At 35.3% G+C, this 25223-nt stretch overlaps 1 protein-coding gene across 1 annotated transcript in view; it reads left to right on the top strand.

The window, feature by feature from the left end:
• LOC136025397 (uncharacterized) overlaps nucleotides 1-25223 on the top strand; it is a 42053-nt gene that overhangs the window by 8130 nt on the left and 8700 nt on the right. Inside the window, exons 2-5 of the mRNA XM_065701391.1 lie at nucleotides 9073-9190; nucleotides 10520-10676; nucleotides 13364-13485; nucleotides 18926-19122. Of these exons, the coding sequence (XP_065557463.1) occupies nucleotides 9073-9190; nucleotides 10520-10676; nucleotides 13364-13485; nucleotides 18926-19122 (594 nt within the window). The remainder of the gene's footprint in view (nucleotides 1-9072; nucleotides 9191-10519; nucleotides 10677-13363; nucleotides 13486-18925; nucleotides 19123-25223) is intronic.

The raw sequence follows: 25223 nt of genomic DNA, 5'->3' as shown, positions 1-25223 counted from the left end.
CCTCCTCAATATTTGCTGAAAATTTCACCTTCATACCTTTAATCATGGTTGTAGTTACAGCAGTAGTAGTAGTAGTAGCAGGGCTAATTCGATTGGAAAGTGGAAGTTCTAGTTAAGAATCAAAAGTGATCAGAGGACAACTAGCCCCATGACCTTTTTTCCCAAATGCATGAGATAAAAATTTTTAGATGGCTGTTTTATTAAAAATAGTTTAAAGGTCAGATAACAAAAACCCCGGTGTCAAAACAAGTCCCCAGGGCCAGGGGGAAAACGTTGTAAGCTATGCCATGAAGCCATATATGGTTTTTGTAATTTCACAGAGGGCTCATTTGATTGGAAATTGAAGTTCAGTTTTAAAGAGTCAAAAGCTATTGGAGGACACCTAGCCCCTCCTCCCCATGCCCATTTTTCCATGGGATACAAGGGATGCTTGTATAAAATTCAGAGGGGGGTCATTTGATTGGAAATTCAAAGTGGTAGTTCACTTTTTAAGAGTAAGACTGATCAAAGGGCAGTTAGTCCCCACGCCTTTTTTCCCCAAATGTGTCACATAAAGATTTTGAGATAACCATTTTGTTAAAAATAATTCAAAGATCATATAACAAAAACTCTTGTGTCACACAACTGCCCCCCAGGGTTCGAGGAAAAGTGTTGTAATTTATGTCATGGGGTCATGTATGGTTTTAATGGAAGGGACTCTCGGATAAACTTCAGAGAGAGCTCATTTGTTTGGAAAGAGAAAGTTCTAGTTCACTTTTTAAGAGTTGAAAGCGATTGGAAGGAAAATAACCTCCCCCCTCCATTCTGTTTTTTCCCCAAATGCATCAGATAAAAATTTTGAGATAATCATTCTGTTAAGAATAGTAAAAAGTTAGATAACAAAAACTAGTGTTGACAAAACCCCCCACGGCGGGGGGCAGGCATTTTAAGTTGTCCTGGGGGCATATAGGGTTCTTATGGAAAGGGTGCAACTTCAGAGAGAGCTCATTTGATTGGAAACTAAAAGTTCTAGTTCACTTTTCAATAGTCAAAAGAGATCCGAGGTAAAATAGCCCCCCTCGCCCTTTTTTCCTCAAATCCATCTGATAAAAATTAAAGAGTTTTGATTAGGTTCAAATTAGAATCGGACCTGATATGCTGGTAATTAGGTTGACATACATAATTTGAAATTATTTTTTCGAAAATTTGACCGGTTTTTAGCAATTTGTTAAGCAGATTGTTAAACCAAGGATTTGTCTTGCAATTGGCTTGTTTTAAGGAAATGTTTGACGTTGCATGCTAGAAAATGAGGTTGACAGAGACAATTTGAAACGATTTCTGCGTGAATTTGACAGATTATTAGCTAATGGTTCTGTGAAGTGAATATTTTTTAGAAGGTTGCCATAGACAATAGGTTGTTAAATTGATAAATATTAAAAATCAAGAATTTGTCTTGAAACTGGCTTCTTTTAGGAAAATATTTGATTATATGCTAGAAACAAGTTCGGTTCACTGAATGTACGCTGAGAAACCATCACTGATTTTGAAAATTAAAGGAACTTTTAACAGGTTCATATTATAATTGGACATGGCATGCTAGTAATGAGGTTGACATAGACAATTTGAAATGGTTTCCGCTTAAATTAGATAGGTTATTACTAAATGGTTCTGTCAAGTGAATATTTTTGGAAGGGAACCATATAACAATGGTTTGTTAAATCAAGGATTTGTCTTACAATTGGCTTGTTTTAAGGAAATGTTTCTCGATGCATGCTAGAAAATGAGATTGACACAGACAATTTGATATAATTTATGCCTAGGGGACATATATGGTTCTAATGGGAGGTATTCTCGTATAAACTTCAGAGAGGACATTTGATTGGAAATTGAAAGTTCTATGTCACTCTTAAATGAGTCAAAAGAGATCCGAGGGCAACTAACCCTCTCCCCCCCTACGTCGTTTTTTCCGCAAACCCATCCAGTAGAAATTTTTAGATAGGCATCTTTTTAGAATAGTTGAAACATCAGATAACAAATACTTTGGGTTTCACACATTCCCCCAAAACTGGGGTTAAGTGTTTAAGTTATGCCCTGGGAGCGTATAAGGTTTTTATGTAAGAGGTGGTCGTGTAAATTTCGAAAAGTGGCTCATTTAATCTTTTTATGACTCAGTAGTGATTGGATGGTATCTACCCCGCGCACACATATACACACACCCTCGTTCCCTCAAATGCATTCGATCAAAACTTTTAGATAGACAGTCTCTTTGAAATAATCCAACGATCAACTAACAAAACTTTGGGGTCAACATCCCCCCAGGATCCCAGGAGAAGAGTCTAACTTGTGCCCCGGGAGCATATACAGTTTTTAATGGAAGAAGTTGTCTTATAAACAGCAGAGTTTCACACATTCCCCCAAAGCTGGGGGTAAGTGTTTAAGTTATGCCCCGGGAGCGTATAAGGTTTTTATGTAAGAGGTGGTCGTGTAAATTTCGAAAAGTGGCTCATTTAATCTTTTTATGAGTCAGTAGTGATTGGATGGTATATACCCCGCGCACACACATACACACACCCTCGTTCCCTCAATTGCATTCGATCAAAATTTTTAGATAGACAGTCTCTTTGAAATAATCCAACGATCAATTAACAAAACTTTGGGGTCAACATCCCCCAGGATCCCAGGGGAAGAGTCTAACTTGTGCCCCGGGAGCATATACAGTTTTTAATGGAAGAAGTTGTCTTATAAACAGCAGAGGAGATTCAAATGATTAGAAATCGGAAGTTCTAATTCTGTTTTTGAGAGTAAAAAATGATTCGATGGTAACTAGCCTCCTCCCCCCAACCCTATTTTCTCCAAATACGTCTTATCGATTTTTTCATATAGCCATTTTGTCCAACACAGACCAAAGATCATATACCATAAATTTCAGGGATAACACAGCCCCCAAAGTCTGGAGGCAAGTACTGTAAATTATGGCCCAGGGGCATATAAAGTTTTTATGGAAGGGATGGTCGCATAAACTACGGAGGGGGCTCATTTGATTGTCAATAAGAATTCTTAATGCCCTTATTAAGGGTCAAAAGTGGTTGGAGGGCAACTAGCTTTCCCTCCCCCCTCTCCAAAGCCCTTTTGTCCCAAATGCGTCCGATAAAATTTGGACATAGCAATGGTCATATAAACTTGGGAGGAAGCTCATTCAACCAGAAATCAGGATTTATCATGCCTCTTCTAAAAATCGAAAGTGATCAAAAAGTAACCCCCCCCCCTTTTGCCATCTTATTAAAAATTTTGATAAGATACGAAAAATTTTAATAAAGTTTTGACAAAATTAAAATACATCTTATCAAAATTTAGAAAAATCCATTTCCTTCAAAATAATCCAAAATTCAACTTACTATAACTTAGGGGCTGAGAAATCCTCCATAGTCCTTGGGGCAAGGATTGTAACTTATGTAAATTGCCTGTAATTAGAACATACAATTTTTTGGAAGGGGTGGTCGTATTAACTTTGGATGGGACTCGTTCGATCGGAAATTGAAACTTCTGGTTATTTTATAGGATTCAAAGTGATTAATGGACAAAACTAGCCCACGCCCCACTTTCCCAAAGGGCATCCGGTCAAAACTTTGAGATTTCTAATTTGTTCAAAAACGTTCTAAGGCCAAATAACTATGCTTCCGGGGTTGAACCCCCCGCCCCCAATCCCCGGGGAAATGTCTCTGAGTTATGGAACTTGCTTATTGTTACTTTGACAATTTATTAACTTTAATACTTGGTTTTATTGATTTACTTGGCAACTTCGATTTGCCGTGCAAGCTGGTTATTGTTACTACGATACCTTATTTACTTTGATGCTTTCATTACTTTGATATTTTTTCTTTGATATTGTTACTTTGATACTAGTTTTGGTACTTTTTGATGAACGGTACTTTGAGGGGTTATGCACTTTAAGTGCAGCCCTATCCTAATTGCCGGGACTTTCGTGAAATGTTTCCGAGGATTTCAAGAATGACGCGTTATCTGGTATTGTCTAACCATCGTCTTTAAGATAAGAGCATTCCTTGAAACAGGGGATTCTCCAGTAAGCCATAGATGGTATTATCATTAACTACTGTTGTAGATGGCGATATGTTTTCTTTTCCAGGAACACATTTTAGCTTCTAAGTAGCTTTTTCCGTCGATCTTAGCAAATTTAGGTCTGGTCTAGGAACTGATCATGAGACCCATGATTTCCTACGGTAAAAGAACTACACTTTACTCGACTGAACCTAAAAGTCATTGATGATATCATGTTCTTAGAAAATATATTCTAGGTAATCATTGTATTGTTTCTGGGCTCTAGCCAACTGGTGTTAAGCATCATTTTATTGTAACAAGTTAATTGCGCAAGCAATTTCTCAGTTGGTGTTAGATATATGATTAGTGCTATCAGTGATTTGTTCCCGGTCACAGTTTTGGTATCATTCCGAGAACATGCATACCACAGTAATTTCCGATAATTGCTATACGGACATATTCTTGCGATGGTCAATGAAACTTGTTTTGATCTCCAAAAACTGTAATGACTAAAACCGGCCAGGTATCATTTCTGTAATTGAATGGTCCCGAGCACATTGGTTATCCATTACTACGCTTGCGCATGAGTTGGGGTCCCTATGTACCCCTTCAAGGCTCCAATGACCTCCCCCTCCCAAATTAAAATTTTGTCCTCCAATCCCAAATTTTTGTTTTGAACGGAATTTTTTGAACGTTGAAATTTTTAACTTTTTTTTCCATGTCTTAAAATCAAATTAAATATATTTAAACAAAAACATTCACTTTTGACATTTAAAAAATGCAAAATGAAGATGATATACATTCTATGTCAGTCGTGATTTCTTTCTATTAGAAAAATAATGTTTGTTGTGACGTTTTTTTACTTTGTTTTTTTTTTTAACTGAAATATTTTCAACTTTTTTTTATCATGTCTTAAAGTCACATTGAATATACTTATTACAAAAAAATCACCTATGACACTTTAAAACACAAAATGAAGATTATATGAAAATGTCAGTCGTGATTTTATCTATTACAAAAAAAAAAAATACTTGTGATGTTTTTGTGGGGGTTTAGATTTTTTGGGGGGACTTAGATTTTTTTTATTTGGACTTAGAATTTGCTTGGACTTAATTTTCGAAAATGGGTAAAACACTCTCAAAAGAGTAAGTGATCTTGGTAAAAACTATATGATAAAATTCTATACATTGTAGAAAACTCTTTGTAATGATTTCATGCCCGTATCTGCAAAAATGTGAAAATTTGAGTTTTTTCAGAAGGTTGATCATGGACTCAAATATTTTTTCCCTGGGATTATGGTATCAAACCAATAGTTCTAGACAGTCAGGAAAAGGTTTGTTTGATTAGAAATTCAAAGTTCGAGTGTTCTTTTTAAGTAGTAAGAAAGATTTTTCCACTATAAAGTGATGCTTTCTGCCATCGTGTGCCATAAAAGAAACATCAAATCAAAAAGTCTCAAATAAAAAGGGGAAAAACAATTCTTTGAAAATAATGAGATATTAATTGATTTAAAATCACCAAAGCATTATGTATTGAGCTTCCTGGTTTCAGAGCAAGTAAAGCCATCCAGTAGTCTATTTTCTCCTCAAGAAGCGTGAAGTTGATGCTACTACCTCTAACAACTCACTTCAGCACTAAGGGACCTGAAACCAACTCAGCTATGCACACTTCTCTTCCATCCCAGTATATTCAAAGCCCCCCTTTTACATCCTCCCATGACGAAGTTCCTATATCCCTTAGATCTTTCTTTACGAAATCTTCCGATGCCATTTGGAGACAACCTGCTTTTTTGGCCTTAGACTGTTGGCCGATAATGAGAAGCTTTGGCCATCTGTGATCATTGATCTGCAGAACGTGTTCTAGCCATCTCTTATTTCCTCTCATTATAGCCCTAGAAAGCGGGGTTGAATCACTTTTTCATTCAGTTTACTGTTTGAGATATGGTCAGTCAGTCGGGTATCCAAAAAAAACTGTCGGCAATTTATCTGGAAAACATTTAGTAAATCCTCCTCTGTTTTTTGGAGCACCCAAACATCAAAAATATACTTGACCACTGTCATTACTGTAGCTTCCAATATTCTAATCTTGGTTTGCACACCTATTTTCTTATTCTTCGAAATCTTTTTTGACTGTGAAAAATCACCCTGGGTTATGACACCCCAGGATGATTTTTCTTCGAACACCTTCACTGTACTCACCATCTTTACCAATATTACTGCCTAAGTAACCAAAGTTGCCTACTTCATCGATCTTCCTGTTACCCAACATCGCTATTCACTTTCACTTATTCCTAGTCTGAATGAATTAGTCTTTGTTTTCAAACCCATTCTTGAATCCTGAACTTACACAACCTCTAAATATTCATTAATTTGCTAGTAATTTCATCTAGGATGCTTGAACATCAATATAATCTAAGTCTAGGAGAGTTTTACTTCCTCACTTGATTCTGTGTTTTTCCACTGCATATGTTGTGCTACTTAACTACTAACCTGTTAACTATAATAAAAACAATTCTTATTTCGAGCTATCTGCATCTATTGCCTTTAATATTAAAAAAAAGAGAGAAAAAAATCACCCCTCAAAGCCAAGATTACTGAAAAAAAACAAGCAAAAATCAAATGAATACAGTTTAGTATATATACTAGCATTCATTCCTGTTCTTATAATTTTGTATTCCTTAACTTTATAAAAAGATGACATATTCAAACTGTATTTTGTTTTCACTAAAATATAAATTATGTTCTGTTCTTTAGAAGGTACTGGGGAAATCATCCCCACTCCTCTTAGCTTTTGCTTTTTTTTTTAATTTGACTCGTTTGTTTTTAGTAATTTCTGTTCTTTTCAAGTTGTGTTTATTTATTTATTGTGGTTTATGATAGTTTTACGCTTGAACAATTATTTGACTTTATTTCTGTTCATCTCGGTTTAATATAGCTCTTTACTTTTTTTTTTTTTTAAACTCATTTTGTTAGAAAAGTTTTTTAGACATTCCAGCTGGATATCTTGACATCTTGGTCTGTTTTGATAACCTAAATGCACTGAATATACTGTGATTTTATTAAGTGGTAGCAGTAATGGTGGCATTAGCAGTATTAGAAAAAATAGTGGTAATATTTTTAGCCTTGGAAGTTTATGCCCAATACCATAGGGCGCTGTTGGGATATTGCTAATACACTCCTTTGATGACCCACGTGCACACAGTTTGTTTTGATTCATTTGAGCACCACCTTCGCCATTCCCTTAAAGTTTTACTAATACTGTTAGTATTAGTAATAATAGTAATCATAGTCGCAGAAGTAATTGTAGGAGCATTTGGAGTAGTATTAGTGAAAGAATCAGTAGTATTAGTTGTACTATTAATAAAAGTAGCAGTGTAGGATGCAAATATTGTCTTCTGGTTTGTTTGACATTCCCTCACAACATGCCCTGTCAGTTTTAACTTAATAGTCCAACCCCTTCCAAAGATATTGCTGCTTCACCCTTTTAACAACCGTCTTTCACATGGTGTATTTTGTTTTAATTCAAATTCATCCCTAACATCTACTTTAATTTTCACCCATATACCTTTAGTCTTAATAGCCTTAATACATTAACCTGCTCCTGAAATGCGGCTTGTGTAGTAGTGTTATAGTTAAGGGCAGTAGTAGTATTAGTTTGTGCAGTGTGTGTTTTGATTAGTTCATCACCCCCGCCCCCCTCAACATACTCTAAAAGTTTCGACTTAATGCTTTAAGCTGTTTGTGAGATATTGGTGATACGCCCTTTTGACAACTTGCATAAACATGTTATTTTTTGGTTAAGCCAACATTTCCTGTAGCTTCAATAGTAGCAATAGTTGTATTAGTAGTAGCAGTAATAGCAGTATCCTCGTAGTGCCTTTTGTTTTATTTTTTCAACGTCCCCCTCAACATTCCTTGACAGTTTCAGCTTAATACCCTAACAAGTTCCTGCCTGCATGTAAATAGCTTGTTTTCTTAACAACCTGTATTTTCATACGTCTGTTTTAATTCATTTCAAATTCCTACTCTATATTCTGTATAATTTTCACCGTCATATCTTTAGCCTTAATAGTAATTCTCGTCCCAGTAGTTGTAACAGTAGTAGCAGTAGCAATAGTAGCAGTACACGTATATTACCTTTTGGTCAATTGAGCATCCCTGTCGTCATGCTTTAAAAGTTTCAGGTTCTTGCTCTAAGCTGTTTCTAAGATACTGTTGATACACTTTTGATAATCTGTTTGGACATAGTTAGTTTTTATTCAGTTCAGCCCCTCTCCCCAAAGATCCCTGAAATTTTCATCTTAGTCTCAGTCTTCACCTTAGTCTTCACACTTTCACACTCGCTCTCACCCACATTTAATAGACTGTCCATAGCAAGGTGGGCAATTTTATAACGTGCATTGGTTCAGGGTATAAGCTGTTCTTCTTCAGGTGTCTTGTTGGCTACAGTTGTCTGTTTAGGCATGGGAAATCATTTTCAAATCAGCATTATTAAGAAGATTATTTCTGATACCCATGATCATTCTTCTTAGATATGTCCTGGAGAAAGATAAACATAGAGCACCTAGTTAAAATCAGAATCACGTCAGTATTAATTACAGAGAGACTATGAAGAAGAAGAAAACATACCTTTTTTTTCTTCTCCAGCACGATTTGTATTACTGAGCTAAAATTACTCTGGCATGCTTATGTAAATATTTTTCAGTGTATTTATCATCAAATATTTTATATATGTCATATTATCATTTTCCAATCGACATCATTATGAAGATTATCTCTGATACCCTTGATCATTCTTCTTGGATATATCCTGGAGAAAGGCAAGCATAGAGCAATTATTTAATTCAGAATCGGGTCAGTATTAATGACAGAGAGACTATGAAGAAGAAGAAAACATAACTTTTTTTTCTCTAGCATGATATGTATTACTGAGCTAAAATTACTCTGGTATGTGAGACATAGCTTATGTAAATATTTTTTAGTATATTTTATTGCTGAAGCCATCCTAATCTATTATAATATTACTGTATTTTTTCAGGGATCTTCGGCAAATTTGGAAGCTTGATTCAGAAAATGCACAAATAATACATATGCTACAATGGATTGACACACAGAAAAAGTGGTTGAATTCTAAAGAATTTGGAGCCTCATCATGTGTAAGTTATTATTTTGCACAAAATGAAACTCATTATATCAATTTTCTAGCTATATTTTTTTTTCTTGTACTCCGTTTTGTTCCATGTGAAAAATACGGGTAATAAATATTTTATGTACTTTCTTACTTACTATGTCTATCCTGTCTAGCAATTAGACTTTACAGTCCCTACCGGTGGTATTGATCTCCGTTTCTTGGCCCTTCAGCCAGAAAATGCAATGGGGGGCTGGGGGCCAACCATCCTGTGCTTTCGCACACTATTCCTGTTTACCTTCCCCATATTTCTCCAGGTACCCATTTAGAGCTGGCTCGACTCTGGCTAAGCTTACAGACTCACGCCACTGACCCCCGTCCCAAACTGAACAATTGGGTACATTGGGATTTGAACCCGCGTCCTCTCAGACAAAGGATCCTGAATCCAGCGCACCAATCCACTCGGCCAGGAGTGGATTGATTTATTAGGCTGAATTTAATTCCAACAAAAAGCTGAGTACACATTCAAAGCAAGGAAATTCGACGAGATTTTATATATTCTTAAGTAGGTGTGCTTCAACTTCATTCTAGGGAAAAGAAAAGTATATTAACATCAATACATAAATGTTATCTAAGCTGTATCTCTAGAGAAATGCGGAAATTGGCATATTATTGTATACAATTGTAAGGAGAGCAATTAGTGCATTCATAATCCTTTGATTCCTCCCGAAATACTGATGCAATTCAAATTTGAAGCTAATTTTCAAATCTCATAGTTTCAGTTTGAATATTAAACATAGCCACTTCAAATATAAAAATATAAAATAAAAAAAGCCACTTCAAATATAAAAAGCATTGTTGACTTGGTCTCTGAACAACAAAATCATCACAAGTCTTCCAGACATTGTTGTTACTCCATAAAAATAAAACTCACTATCTTACCAGTAAGAAGCTATTTACAGGCATTAAACCTTCCCAAGTCTGTTCATAGCTGCATAGCACGCTCACTCTTGAAAACTGTTGAAAACAGGATACAGTGGGGTATCCTGTGTGCAGTCTATGAATATGCAGGAGGAAGCAAATGCATTTTCAAAATTTGAAGGGGAAATTTCGTTATTTTTTTTTACGTTTTCTATAAAATTGCGAGAAAAGATACTTTTCTATAAAAAACGTATTTTTTCAAAATCTGAGAATTTCGGAATCCATAAATCCTGCCCATTTAAATCTCTGTGTATATTAATTACCGCCATCTTACTTCACAGTATTTCTTGTTTTATGTGTTTTTATCTATTTTACTGTAGTATCTCTTGCTTTTATCTTCGCAATATTAGAGATAACCAATGGAAATATTTAATAGGACATTGAAGAGGTACCTGCAATTCCAGAACTGGAAGTAAAACATGTAGAAAAGCCATCTACAAAACGTATCGATAAAAACAAATTGGATAAGGATATAGCCAAACAGCTCTTAAGAAAAGCAATATGTGTTCAAGCTTCCATGACGGGTTACACGTGTGAGTAAAACTGTTAATTTATCAGATTGTTCTTTTTCGTTAACAGACAGCACCCAACCCATATTTACTGCAACATGGTAAATGAACATCGGCGCCTATAGGGGAAGGGAAGGTAATTTGCACTCTCCTTCCATCTGACAGTAAAATCATCAGAAACTTGCTGAAAGTACTTGAGTTCAGAAGGACCTTTCTTCTTTAGGCATAATTTTTTTAGTATTTATTTGTTTGTTTCCGTTTTGCCTGCTATGTTTAGCCCCCATCCCCATCCCTCTGGCCTCTCACTTGCCTAGAATTTAGTGGGTTAATGTGTTTTTTTTTCATGTATGATTTTGATTTAGTGCGTTGACAACTTATCGAGTTCTTCTCCGTTTTGACAAACTGTTGTGCCTTTTAATAAATTGTTTCATTCCTTCGCTTTCTTTGCTTAAAGTTGATTCCTGGTGTAATTGTGTTGCAAAATTTTGGTTCTCTCCTGTTTTGCTTTTCTTATTCTGTCAATTTTAGTTTATTTTGAGGAAATTGTGAGTGTCTTAATTCCAAAGTTTTCACCTAAGGTGTGTATCTCTGATTGATGAATATGATATTACATTTTGGATAGCCATATGCATTCTTGCCTGGAGCTAAAAAAAAAAGGGTTTTTGCTTGTCTTTGAGCAAGACCCTCCAGTGCGTCAGCTGAATCAATATTTTTAGTCTACAATGGAGAGAACTATGGGAAGTTGTCTCGTCAAGCTTCTGTTTCTTCGAGCCACATTTCTGCTCTCGAGTAAAAATTTATGCTCAAGCAGGTAAGCTAGAGGGCAGACATTCGAGATTCAAGCTATCTTAAAGTGATCCAGATGTGCCAGGATTCCTTGGTTCAAGGGTCAAAAAATAGTTTCTTGCAATAACAAAAAATTAGAGATCAAAAAAGGAGCATTTTCCCATGGGTCCCAAAGCTCAATTAGCTAGTTTATCATTTCTGTTGGGTTTAGTATTTCATTTTCTGTGTTTAAGTTTTGTGGCAGAGGAATGACGTAAAATGTGACTTTTAAACTTTAATAGTTTTCAACGCTAAAGAAATTCGAGGTTTCTCTTTGCTTCATTCTCAGTAGTGATATTAGAAAGTTGGCCCAGGGTAAGAATATAAGTACTTGAACAAAAATCGGTAGGATTTCCTTTTACCTCTGGTTGTTATTCCTTGAAGAGCTGAGATATGCGCATTGGATCGATTTTTTGGCATAAAAATTTGTTCATGAGGTACATCGTTCTAAAAATTGTGAAGAGCTGACTACTTCTTTGTTTCAGTTACTACGCTCCTTTTTAGGATATATTATTTAGCCCTTCTCTTGAATTGTTCAAGACTAGCCTTTCAGATTCTGGAAGTTCTCTTCATACACTGACACCTGTGTTTCTAAGAAAAAATCCTGCTCTTGGTGCATTTCACTTTTTATAAGACTGTAGATTCCTCAGACTCTAGGGTAAATTAAGGAGGATCAAACGTATTAAGGTTAACAATAATTATTATAACACCCAGGGATTACCTTGTTTACGCTTAGAATAACTAGAGTTGCTAGCTGGCGGGAAGCCTCCTCCGCATTTCTCTTTTTCTTTTTTTTGCACTGCGGTGTTCTGAGAATATTGTAGCTCTCCTATGGTACATAGCCCTTTGTCGGTTCTATTTGGGGTTATTATGCAGTTTACCAAGAAGTTACTTGCCCAAACAGAACAATCGCATATAAGCGCACGCATTAGGGCTGTATGGTAAATTAAGAAGTGCAACTGGAATCACTTTTTTCAGTCTCCTCCTAGTCTTTTGGCTGCTTTTGTTGACACTATTTTGCAAAGCTTTTCTCAAGAAAAATTGCAATCCCAAATACTCACCAGCACCTATGTCATGCTCACAGAATTACCCAGCGCTTTGTCGAGGCTTTGAGGAACAACGTTGTCCAGATTTTGTAAAGATTTTCCCAAGAAACATTGCAATCCCAAATACTCACAATCACCTATGTTATGCTCACAGAATTACCCAGGACATTGTCGAGACTTTGAGGAACAACACTTTCGAGACATTTAAAGCTTTTCCCAAGAAAAATTGCAATCCCAAATACTCACCAACACCTAAGTTATGCTCACAGAATTATCCAGCACATGTCGAGACTTTGAGGAACAATAGCATGACTAAACACCTTAAAACGTGTTTAAATGGGTTTTCTGTAAGACAACTCGTAGTTATCAAAATATTTAGCCAGCGGAGGATACAAAAATGGCTGTGTTTTGGTGAGAGCAAAAATCATTAGTTATTGCAACATTCCTTTGGGTATCCCAGGGATAATTTTCCTTATTTTGTTTTCTTTGTAAATAGGCGTTTGCTAGTCTGTACTATTCCAAGAGAGGTGGTGGGCTGATAGGAAGGTGGATAGTGAAGTATTAATTAGTGTAGACTATGTGACCCAATCCCATCCCCAGTTATTCCCCTTATCATTTTACCTAATGAACTACATTAGTGGGATTGGCCCTCTTCACTTTTATTTTTGAAACAGGGACTAAATTATGATTTTTTTAGGAACTTGAGGCCATGGATGGTATTTTAAAGCACATAGATATACAGTATTTTAAATATCACGTGATATATACTCTTATGTATCAGGCTGTATGATCAAATATTTTTGCGTACAACTAATTTTTCCCATATTCTATATATTTTAGATTCGAATCAAATGCCATTAGACGTCCTCGTAGATGTTGTTTCAGACTACATTAGTGATTTGGCAAATTTGTACCAAAAAAATGTTGAAAATGAACAAATGCATGCCTCTACTGGATTCTCTGTAAGCAAAGCTTTTGATGTCCTTACGTCTACTGAATGTTTGTTTCAAGTACTTTCTAGGCTTTGCTAAGTGTCTAATGTTTAGCTACGGTGATCCCCCTCCTACTCCTATAAGCTACATCATACATTGGTTTTGAAAGTTATCATTTTACTAGAGCCATCTATTGCATATTCTTTATCTTAGATGCGAGTCAATAATTGCGTATGTCTCCTTCTTTTATTTATTTTTTTGTTTTTACCATTTTTGGTCTTTTATTAAATTAATCTTACAACTTGAGCTTTAAAGTAATTAATCTTAGATGAGATGTGCCCGTTGAAGCAAGTGAAAATGGTGATGAAATTCTAACTGCCTTTCCGTAAGTGAAGAAAAAAGAAAAAAAGACGTGGCTTTTTTTATGAAGACAATAAAAAGAAAATACGATTTCTTAATTTGCGAGTTATCTTTTTTGAAGTATAATCAAGGGGCATGGGATATATAATTTGTTTCTTCATTATTGGAAGGGCAACTGCCCCTTCCCTCTAAACGACGCATCTGGTAGGGGGTGACTTCAAACCACTATAAATTATGTATTTATCAATGATTGGAAGTGTATTGAATGGCAAAAGGACTGTGGATGGTATCCCGAGTCAGAAAAAAAAAAATCCTTGAGGCCACAAGTTTACTAAATGTCCGATATGCTTATGCTGTTCCCAAGATGCAGGAACTGCGTCTTGAGGAACAGAACCAGTATAAGATCAAGGGATATCTTATACTGTGACTGTAAATAGTTTACTTATAACATGAACTTAAGTGAACAAACTTATTAGTGCTACCCAGGGTTACCATCCAGTGACAAAAACAATCAATCGATTATAGTCATTTTCTGGTTGATTTAGTGATTTTCTTCTATAATCTAGTGATCTGTGTGCAAAATTAGGGATTTTCTTGTTTAGGCAATATAGAAAAAATCACTAGAAACAGTGATTATTACTAGGGGGTGACGACCCTGGTGCTACTTACAAGGGTTTGAAACATTTGAAACACAAACATAGACTGTTTTGAATCAAGAATCTTTGACAGCAATCAGTGTTATAAATCAATTTTGTGACAATGGGAATTCGTATCAAAGTAGAAAAATTCGTCCTTCCAGTTAGCAAAATTGTGGTTAACAGGGAAAAAGTTCCTATCAATGTATTAGTAAACATAGGCTACTATTATTCTTCTTTAATAAATATTTAGAGAAGTCTCTATTTTATTCATTTTTATTGGAAGACTTCAGAGTATTTCGCCTTCAAACCTTGTGTAGCGACTTCGTTTGGTCGTTTTTATTTGAAAGCATTTATGACTTTGGTGACTTTTAGTGAACAAGGGAGCTAGTAAATTACATTCAGGGTAATTTTGCAAGTCGTTTGCGAAGTATTCTGAAGGTGGTGTACCCTAAGATGGTCAAAGACTTGTATGACCCTTTAATTGTGTATAAATAGGAGAATCTGTTCAAAAGTGAGCTTGAACGAATTTGATTGGTTTCGGTTTTATTGTTTTATAAAATCAGCTTGGTAAATTTTGCTCCAAATTTGTTCAATAAATATTTATTACTAGCTGTTGGGGTGGCGCTTCGCGCCACCCCAACACCTAGTTGGTGGGGGCGCTTCGCGCCCCCCAAGCCCCCCCGCGCGCGTAAGTCGTTACGCGCCATAATAGTTACGCGCCATTGTAGTTGTGTCCCTATGTCCCACCTGTGAATATAGATATATATATATATATATATATATATATATATATATATATATATATATATATATATATATATATATATATATATTTATATATATATATATATATATATATATATATATATATATATATATATATGGTTTTAACTACGTAAAACTTGCGAATATACAACATTCTTTGCTGTCCCATTGTCTTTGCATATAAATAGATTGTCAGGTTTACCGACTCTTGAACATGCAACATATAATGGTCCATGGGAAAACAATCTGTATTCAGATCTATACCTCATGATTCTAATGATTGCCCTTGAGCTTTGTTGATGGTGATTGCTAATCGACCATTCCCTGTCCCGGTGTCCCGGTCGTCATTTATATCCCCCTGTTTCCCCCGGTGTCCCCGTTGTAGTTGTGTCTCTGTGTCCCGGTCGTCATTTATATTCCCTGTGTCCCGGTCGTCATTTGTATCCCGGTGTCCCGGTCTGTATATACATTCGTTTTTCAGTTTTGTTTTTCTCCTTTATTTTTTTCCTTTTTTTTTCTTTTTTAGTTTATTTAGATTTTTAGATTTTTTAGTTTTTTTATTAGTTTTTAGTTTTTTTTTCTTTTTAGTTTTTTTGTAGTTTTTACCTTCTTTTTAGTTTTGTTAGTTTTTTTTTACTTATGTCCTGGTCGTCATTTATACTCCCTGTGTCCTGGTGCTTTGTTGATTGCTAATCGAACATTCCTTTTGTCCTGGTCGCTTTCTCTTTGAGTGTCGTCATTTATTTTTTTCTTTTTTAGTTCTTTTAGTTTTTACCTTTTTTAGTTTTTTTTAGTTTTTTAGATGAAAATTTTTTTTAGTTTTTTCCTTTTTTTCTTTTTAGTTTTTTATTGGTTTTTACCTTTATTTTAGCTTATTTTTCAGTTTTTTCCTTTTTTTTAGTTTTTTTTATTTTTTATTTTTTTTAGTTTTTACCTTTTTTTAGTTTTTTTAGTTTTTTTAGTTTTTTAGCTTTTTTACTTTTTTTATTAGTTTTTAGTTTTTTTTGTAGTTTTTGCCTTTTTTTAGTTTTTTCAGTTTTTTTTTTAGTTTTTTATTGGTTTTTACCTTTATTTTAGCTTATTTTTCAGTTTTTTCCTTTTTTTTAGTTTTTTTTAGTTTTTAGTTTTTTTAGTTTTTTACCTTTTTTTAGTTTTTTTAGTTTTTTAGCTTTTTTATTTTTTTTATTAGTTTTTAGTTTTTTTTGTAGTTTTTGCCTTTTTTTAGTTTTTTTAGTTTTTTAGCTTTTTTATTAGTTTTTAGTTTTTTTTGTAGTTTTTGCCTTTTTTTAGTTTTTTTCTTTTTAGTTTTTTTGTAGTTTTTACCTTCTTTTTAGTTTTGTTAGTTTTTTTTTTTTTTACTTATGTCCTGGTCGTCATTTATACTCCCTGTGTCCCGGTGCTTTGTTGATTGCTAATCGAACTTTCCTTTTGTCCTGGTCGCTTTCTCTTTGAGTGTCGTCATTTATTTTTTTCTTTTTTAGTTCTTTTAGTTTTTACCTTTTTTAGTTTTTTTTAGTTTTTTAGATGAAAATTTTTTTAGTTTTTTCCTTTTTTTCTTTTTAGTTTTTTATTGGTTTTTACCTTTATTTTAGCTTATTTTTCAGTTTTTTCCTTTTTTTATTTTTTTTTATTTTTTATTTTTTTTAGTTTTTTACCTTTTTTTAGTTTTTTTTAGTTTTTTTAGTTTTTTAGCTTTTTTACTTTTTTATTAGTTTTTAGTTTTTTTTGTAGTTTTTGCCTTTTTTTAGTTTTTTCAGTTTTTTTTTTAGTTTTTTATTGGTTTTTACCTTTATTTTAGCTTATTTTTCAGTTTTTTCCTTTTTTTTTAGTTTTTTTTAGTTTTTAGTTTTTTTTAGTTTTTTACCTTTTTTTAGTTTTTTTAGTTTTTTTAGTTTTTTAGCTTTTATATTTTTTTTATTAGTTTTTAGCTTTTTTATTAGTTTTTAGTTTTTTTTGTAGTTTTTGCCTTTTTTTAGTTTTTTCAGTTTTCAGTTTTGTCACCTGATCCAGTTTTTTCAGGTGACGTCACCTGATCCACAGATCCACACACAGACAACTTATTTTTATATATATAGATTGTTGTTGAGTTGTGAAGAGCATTTTACAAAGGAAATGAATATTCATAAATATAAACTACCAAATAGTTTGTATTCTATTTTAGATTTAAGAAACTTTGGCGAAGGCGGTGGTTTAAAGTATTTTAATACAAACAAATAAATGAGAATGTATCAGCACTAAAATTACTATGTAATCTTTTGTTTTTACATTTTCAAAGTAGCAATATCCCAACATAGTTAAGACCTATAACATAGGTCTATGTTATCCCAACATATCCCAATATCCCAACATAGTTAAGTAGTATATCCCAACATAGTTAAGACCTATAACATAGGTCTATGTTATCCCAACATATCCCAATATCCCAACATAGTTAAGTAGTATATCCCAACATAGTTAAGACCCAGTATTTACAGTAAGATTGTGCTAATCTCTCATAGAAGACAGTAAACTTTATCAAGTGAAACGACTAAGTGGCGTCTATCGCTTTTTTCTATTGCTATTAATACTGAAAACTCATCGTAGCACCTAGCCGTCTGAGACCAGTACAACTGCGCATAGTCCTCTATTCCACTATTTAGAGATCCCCTCTTTACTCTTTCCTGTGAGAGGGAGGGATTAGAGCTCCTTCTTCCTTTAAATCGTTTCTTTTGACCTTATCAACCAATTATCTTTCACCTGCTCAGCACAGCACAAATATATACGAACATTAGCTAAATGTCATATGAAACACATATAAAACCACACAAGCTAAACCACTCTTCTTATCCCCACCTTTGCGCACGCGCAATGACAAATCTTTAGCGCATCGCGACGAGAAACTAATGCTCTGACTGTCTGGGAACTTCCCAAATAGCGGGCTATGAATTTTTCATGTCTGGAGAAACTCTTCGCCACTGTTCGTGTGTATATTTATACTGTACTGTAAAGTATCAACCATCTTAAACTTGCTTTCATTACAGCCCTAGAAAGTGGGATAATACCACATCTTTCGTACAGCTGATTGTTGTTTTTTGGGAATCCATCAAGGACCCAACGAAAAGCAGGTTGTACCAGAATGAGGTGGGAAGCCCCCATAAAAAAAGGATTTAAAAGAAATTGAAACTTCATGGGATAGAGTAAAGAATAGCTTGGAATTGATAGGGGTAGACGAAGAGTATGCGCAGATGTCCTAACCTCAGACGACTTGGTTCTGCAATTAGTAGTAGTAGCAATTCGTAATTAGTAGTTGCAATTAGTAGCATTATTAAAGTGGTAGTAGTGTCACAGATGCTTAGAAGCAGTAGTAGTTGGATAACCGTTTTGTGGCAGTTGGTAATGTTCTGTGGATAACTCATGAAACTTTTCCCCCCAGAAAATTAAGTCCCTTGTAAACACCATGTATCTACACGGACCAGAAAATCGTCATCCCGGTGATCAGCGTGTTTTTTAATAAACACAATTTTGGCTATTGAGGGGTTACATTCGATGTTTTTTTTGACGGTCGGACCCCTCAAAAATGGCCTCTTTAGCTCCATTTCCGCGTTTTCTCCATATTCCTAATAGGGATGTTTTCGATAGATCGTGAAGAGCCTTTTCCGCTTTTCCCTTGTCCATTATTGTTTTTTTTTTTAACCTAATTTATCTTTCACCTATTTTGTATTTTATAGGATCCTTTCGAGAGGACTCTTTACGAAAATGGTGTTCATGGGATAAGAGAGTTGAGTTCTTTTTATCACACAAGAGTAAAAAATTATCGCAGAAAGCTGATGCAAAAATGTGAAGCTCTGAAAGGTCAATGTGAAGACACAGCCAATCATATTTACGGTGGTTTTGGCGTCCCCGATGACAAGCATACTATAAAAAGGTATAATTTGCTTTTGATTATCATTTGTATCTATGAAATCTGTTGCACTTAATCTGTGGTCTTTGTAAAGTAGGTACCCTAAACATTGATTGGAAGCTTAGACCAGAAGACACTTCTTGTAATACGCTTATTGTGTTTTGTAGTGAAGTCTTGGGATATGATTAAACCACGAAACATGCTGCACTTAATGTGTGGTCCTTGGAAAGTAGATATATCCTAAACATTGATTGGAAGCTTAGACAAGAAGTAGTCTTCATGTCAAAATCCTGAACACAGGTAGGGAATTTGGGGAGTGGCAACCCCAAACACTTCTTGTAATATGCATATTGTATTTTGTGGTTCAGTCTTGGGATATGGGCTCTTTTATTCTACAAGAAGGCGAATTTTACTGATTTATTCTCAAAGAGACCAGAACATGAACACAATAGTCTTTGCAACAGCTTGAATTCAAGCATGAAATTTTGGGAGTTTCGGCCCCAACACGTCTGATCATTTTTTGTTGATTTTAAGGTTCTATCCTTGGAGCAGCCTTTTTTTACTCTATAAGAATTTTTTTTTTTTATAATAACCTCTGATTTTGAAAAGTGGACTTAGCAAAAAGAAATATTAAACATATTAGCATTATTATTATCTTCGTCACTTGCTTATATTTTCGTAACATGACTTTTAATCACGGCTAGTATTAAAATGGGAGGGAAGGGGAAACTTAAAGCAGAAAATACTTATGTTTTTGTCTTACATTATCCCGAAATTGCCGTTCATCCCCAAGCTTAAATCTAAAAATAATATTTTTTTTAAATATTATAGTTTTGAAACATGCTTTGAGGAATACTATAAGTATGTTACCCTTTTCTAAATATAAAACGTTGAAATTGACTTTGTTTTTTACTTTTCAGTAATGAAGCCCTTTTTTACAAACTGTTTTTGCTCATCGTACCCTTGATTCTCAAAAAGGTTGGCTGCCCCACTGATCTTTTTTTATTTATTCGTAGAAAAAGATACTCTGTACGATAAATTTTGGAATTGAGTTTCCTCTGTTTCCAGAAAGTAAAAGGTCTAAAATATAGACTTTTGAACCGCCACACCAAACTTCCAATGCAGTAAAATTCCTAGGTGCTAATCACTAGCTTCGGTTATTCTTATGGGTTGGAAAATGTACCTTTTTAGTTAGGTTTTAAGCAGGCACATGAAATTATAATTATAGCCTTTGACGAGATTTTGCTGATTGTACATTAACGTACAGTAATTAGGCTGATAAAGGGAGATTTCCGACCCTCACTCCTTTCCGCTGTTTCACAGAGGCCTGATCAGTTTCAGACTATTATAAAAGGGTAAATATTAACTTAGTCCTTTGTTCCAACAAAATTTGGCTGGAATGCTATATCCTCTTGTGCTAAATGGGCTTATTACAATAACTTTGGGATTGCTCCCTTTGTCTTCCCTTACAGAGGTTGAACCAGCGCTGGATTATGGAATACCAGAAACAGGACAGTAACTGTAACTTCTGACCGAATTTAATTGGGGATATGACATTCCCTCTTCGTATATACCCAGATGACTAAAATTTGAGTACCCATGCCCTCTACGCATAGGTCATTTTAGTTCCGAGCCCCACAAAAGATAAACTAGTACATTTGCTGTAAAACCACAATATAGATTGTACTAGGTCTCACCTTCCGCCAAATTTTTTTTTGAAATTCGACAGCTCGGTCTGGTATATTTCTTGAATACGAGAATGTAACCCTCCCCCCCCCATTACCTAGTTTGCCAGGAGGGACAGTAGAGCTCGAAAAGTACAAGTAGAGCGCTAGTTTTGTCTTCTCGTCAATGTTTGTTCATATCCGGCAAGCTGTTTTGGTGATATAACGAACAGAAATTACCATACATAGCCGAGTCAAACTCAAAACGAGCAAAAATTAACATGAGTAGGGCTGATAACCCCTATGCCCTCTCAAGACCAGAACGCAATTTGCGCTTATTAAAAAAACAAACAAATAACTGTGCTCGCATTTATTCGTTAAGCTTTTGATAATTTTCATTTATGAAATTTAGAAAGGTGAAAACATTTCAAACGCATTTCGTTTTCAGTAAAGCGCAAATTGTGTTCTGGTCTTGCGCAGCCATAGGTGTTATCAGCCTTACTCATGTTAATGTTTGCTCGATTTGGGTTTCATTCGGCTATTTATTGTAATCTCTGTTTCTTTTGAGTTTCATTTTTATTTATTGATAGTAATTTGTGATAGTTCTATGCTTGGAAGATTATTTGACTTTATTTTTGTTCATTCTTGGCTCAATGGAGCTCTATACTTATCTTTGAAAAACTGTCTTGTGGAAAAAGGTTTTTAGATTAATTTCTGTTTGTTTTTATTGACATTGTCGTTTTCATGGAAATTTTTTTTTTTTATATCTTTTCAGTTTTTTTCAATAAGAATCCATAGTATGGGTTGCTATTTGTATGCTGGAGGAACCTTTTCAACAATGTTTAATCCTGACACAAACAGTATTTTGTAATTTAATTTTATAGCCACTGAAGTTGACCTGAAAATAAAACTTAATGAATGCCTTTTTATTTAATTTGGAGCAACACTTAGTTTTAAAGCATAATGGTTCAGTTGCATAATTGTGGGGGGTTGACATGTCTAATATCCCTTATGACATAGTTGCTGGACGGTTCTACTATGTTGAACAAAATGATTGTCTCAAAATTTTGACTGGATGCGTTTGGAAATTGAGTTGGCTTGAGAGAAGGGCTGCTTGCCCTCCAATCTCTTGTTACTCTCGGAAATGGCAGCAGGCACTCGGGCTGTAATTGGAGTGCAAGGGGGAGGACTTCTCCCTTCGTGTATCTAGTAAAAACATATTAAAAAAGTAAAAACAAAGTGAAAACATTTTATATGTATTTTGTTTCAAATTATGTTCTGGTCTTGAGAAGGCATGGGGGTTGTCAGCCCTACTCATGTTAATTTTGCCCGTTTTTGTCTGACTTGGTTACTTATTGTATGATTTAAATAGACCAAAAACACTTAAAATTTTTTAACTTTAATAAATTGAAAATTATTAAAACTTTAAGGAATATATATCTGTATATGCATACTAAACTGACAATCCAGAGCCATTTTTTTTCAGCAAAGTGCAAATTATGTTCTGGTCTTGAGAAGGCATGGGAGTTGTCAAAGACATAATTTCCAGACCTTTCAACTACACTGAACAAAATGGCTATCTCAAAATTTTGATTAGATTTGTTTTGGGAATTGATGGTTGTGGTGGGGGGGGGCTTTTTGTCCTCCAACCACTTTTGACTAATAAAAAGGGTACTAGCTCTTTCAATTTCCAATTGAATGAGCCTTTTTCGAAGTTTCTACGACAACAAATGACCATCTCAAAATTTCTATAAGATGCATTACGGGAAAATACGAGGTTTGGGAGGATCACTCTGAATCTTAAAAAGGGCACTCGAACTTCTGATTATCAATTCTACAAACCCCCTCCGAAGTTTATATGATCACCCTTTCTATATTTGTCGTATATGCCCCCAGGGCATAATTTACCTTGCCGTGAGGGATGCGGGGGGGGGGGGGTGAGACATCCTCAAAGACATAGTTCCCGGTCCTTTCAATTACGTTGAACGAAATGACTACCTCAAAATTTTGATTGAATGTGTTTGGGAAAACGGTGGGTGAGGGAGGTGGTTGATTGCCCTCCAATCACTTTCGACTATTAAAAAGGCACTGGCCCTTTCAATTTCCAATCGAATGAGCTGTTTTCGAGGTTTCTAGGACAACAAATGACTATCTCAAAGTTTAAATCAGATGCATTTCGGGAAAATACGAGTTGCGGGGGGGGGGTATCAACCCTCCGATCACTCTGAATCTTAAAAAGATCGCTAGTACTTCTGATCACCAATCCAATTCGCCCCTTCCAAAGGTTATACGATCACCCTTTCTATATATTGCTTATATGTCCCCAGGGCATAACTTACAACCCTTGCCTTGAGGGCTATGGGGGGTTGTCATCCTCAAAGACATAATTTCCAGACCTTTGAATTTCGTTGAACTAAAAGGCTATGAGCCATGAACTAATGAGCCATTTTCGAAGTTTCTTCGACAACAAATGGCCATCCCAAAATTTCAGATGTAGTTTGGTAAAATATGAGGTGTGAGGGGTATCCACCCTCTGATCACATTGAATCTTAAAAAGAGCACTAGAACTTCTTATTACCAATCCAATAAGCCCCAGCTGAATTTTATACGATCACACTTTCTTATGTATACCTTATATGCCCCCAGTGCATAACTTACAACCCTTGTCTTGAGGGCTATGGGGGCTTGTCATCCTCAAAGATATAATTTCCAGACCTTTAAATTACGTTGAACAAAAAGGCTATCTAAAATTTTTTTATTGGGTGTGTTTGGGAAAATGGTGGGCGTGGGGTAGTTGCCTTCCAATCACTTTCAGCTATTAAAATAGGCACTGCCTCTTTCAATTCCCAATCGAATGAGCTATTTTCGAAGTTTCAAAAAGGCTATCTCAAAGTTTTTATTGGATATGGTTGGGGAAATGGTGGGTGGGTGGGGGGGTGGGTAGTTGCCCTCCAATCACTTTCTAATATTAAAATGGACACTGCCTCTTTTAATTCCCAATCAAATGAGCCATTTTCGAAGCTTTTCGACAACAAATGGCCATCCCAAAATTTCTGTCAGATGTATTTTGGGAAAATACGAGGTGTGAGGGATATCCACCCTCTGATCACCTTGAATCTTAAAAAGAGCACTAGAAATTCTTATTTACCAATTCAACGATCCCCAGCTGAAGTTTATACGATCACCCTTTCTATATGTACCTTATATGCCCCCAAAGTATAACTTACAACCCTTGCCTTGAGGGCCATGGCGGTTTTCATCCTCAAAGATATAATTTCCAGACCTTTTAATTACGTTGAAAAAAAAAGCTATCTCAGAATTTTTATTGGATGTGTTTGGGAAAATGGTGGGCGTAGGGGGTTAGTTGTCCTCCGATCACTTTCAGCTATTAAAATAGGCACTGCCTCTTTCAGTTTCCAATCGAATGAGCTATTTTGGAAGTTTCTTCGACAACAAATGGCCATCTCAAAATTTCTATCAGATGCATTTTGGGAAAATACGAGGTGTGGGGGTATCCACCCTGTGATCACTTTGAATCTTAAGAATGGCACTAGAACTTCTGATTACCAATCGAAAGAGCCCCAGCTGAAGTTTATACGATTACTCTTTCTCTATATACCTTATATGCCTCCAGGGCATAACTTATAACCCTTGTCTTGAGGGCTATAGGGGTTGTCATCCTCAAAGATATAATTTCAGACCTTTTAATTATGTTGAACAAAAAGGCTGCCTAAAAATTTTTATCGGATGTGTTTGGAAAAATGCCCTCCAACCACTTTCGACTATTAAAATGGGCACTAGCCCTTTCAATTTCCAATCGAATGAGCTATTTTCGAAGTTTCTAAGACAACAAACGCCCGTCTCAAAGTTACTATCAGTTGCATCTCGGAAAAATACGAGGTGTGGGGGGGGGATATCCACCCTCCGATTACTTTGAATCTTAAAAAGGGCACTAGAGCTTCTGATTACCAATCCAATGAGCCCCCTCCGAAGTTTATACCATCGCCATTTCTATATATATACCTTATATTCCCCAGACCATAACTTGCAACCCTTGCTCTGAGGGCTCTGGGGAGGTTGTCATCCTCAAAGTCATAATTTTCATACATTTCCATTACGTTAAACAAAATGGCTATGTGAAAATTTGGACTAGATGGGTTTGGGTCAATGATGGGCGTGGGAGGGGGGGGATTGTTTGCCCTCCAATCACTTTCGACCATTAAAAAGGGCACTAGCGCTTTCTATTTCCAACTGGATGAGCTGTTTTTGATGTTTCTAAGACAAACAAATTGCCATCTCAAAATTTTTATCTTATGCTTTTCGGGAAAATATGAGGCGGGGGGGGGGGGCTATCTACCCGCCAATCCCTCTGAATCTTAAAAGGGCACTAGAACTTCTGATTACCAATCCAATGAGCCCCCTCTGAAGTTTATACCATCGCCATTTCTATATATATACCTT

Source organism: Artemia franciscana, chromosome 3 (genome assembly GCF_032884065.1).
Source record: "Artemia franciscana chromosome 3, ASM3288406v1, whole genome shotgun sequence".
Taxonomy (NCBI): Eukaryota; Metazoa; Arthropoda; class Branchiopoda; order Anostraca; family Artemiidae; genus Artemia; species Artemia franciscana.
The sequence above is the reverse complement of the archived record's forward strand: the minus strand, read 5'-3'. Positions and strand labels throughout refer to the sequence as shown.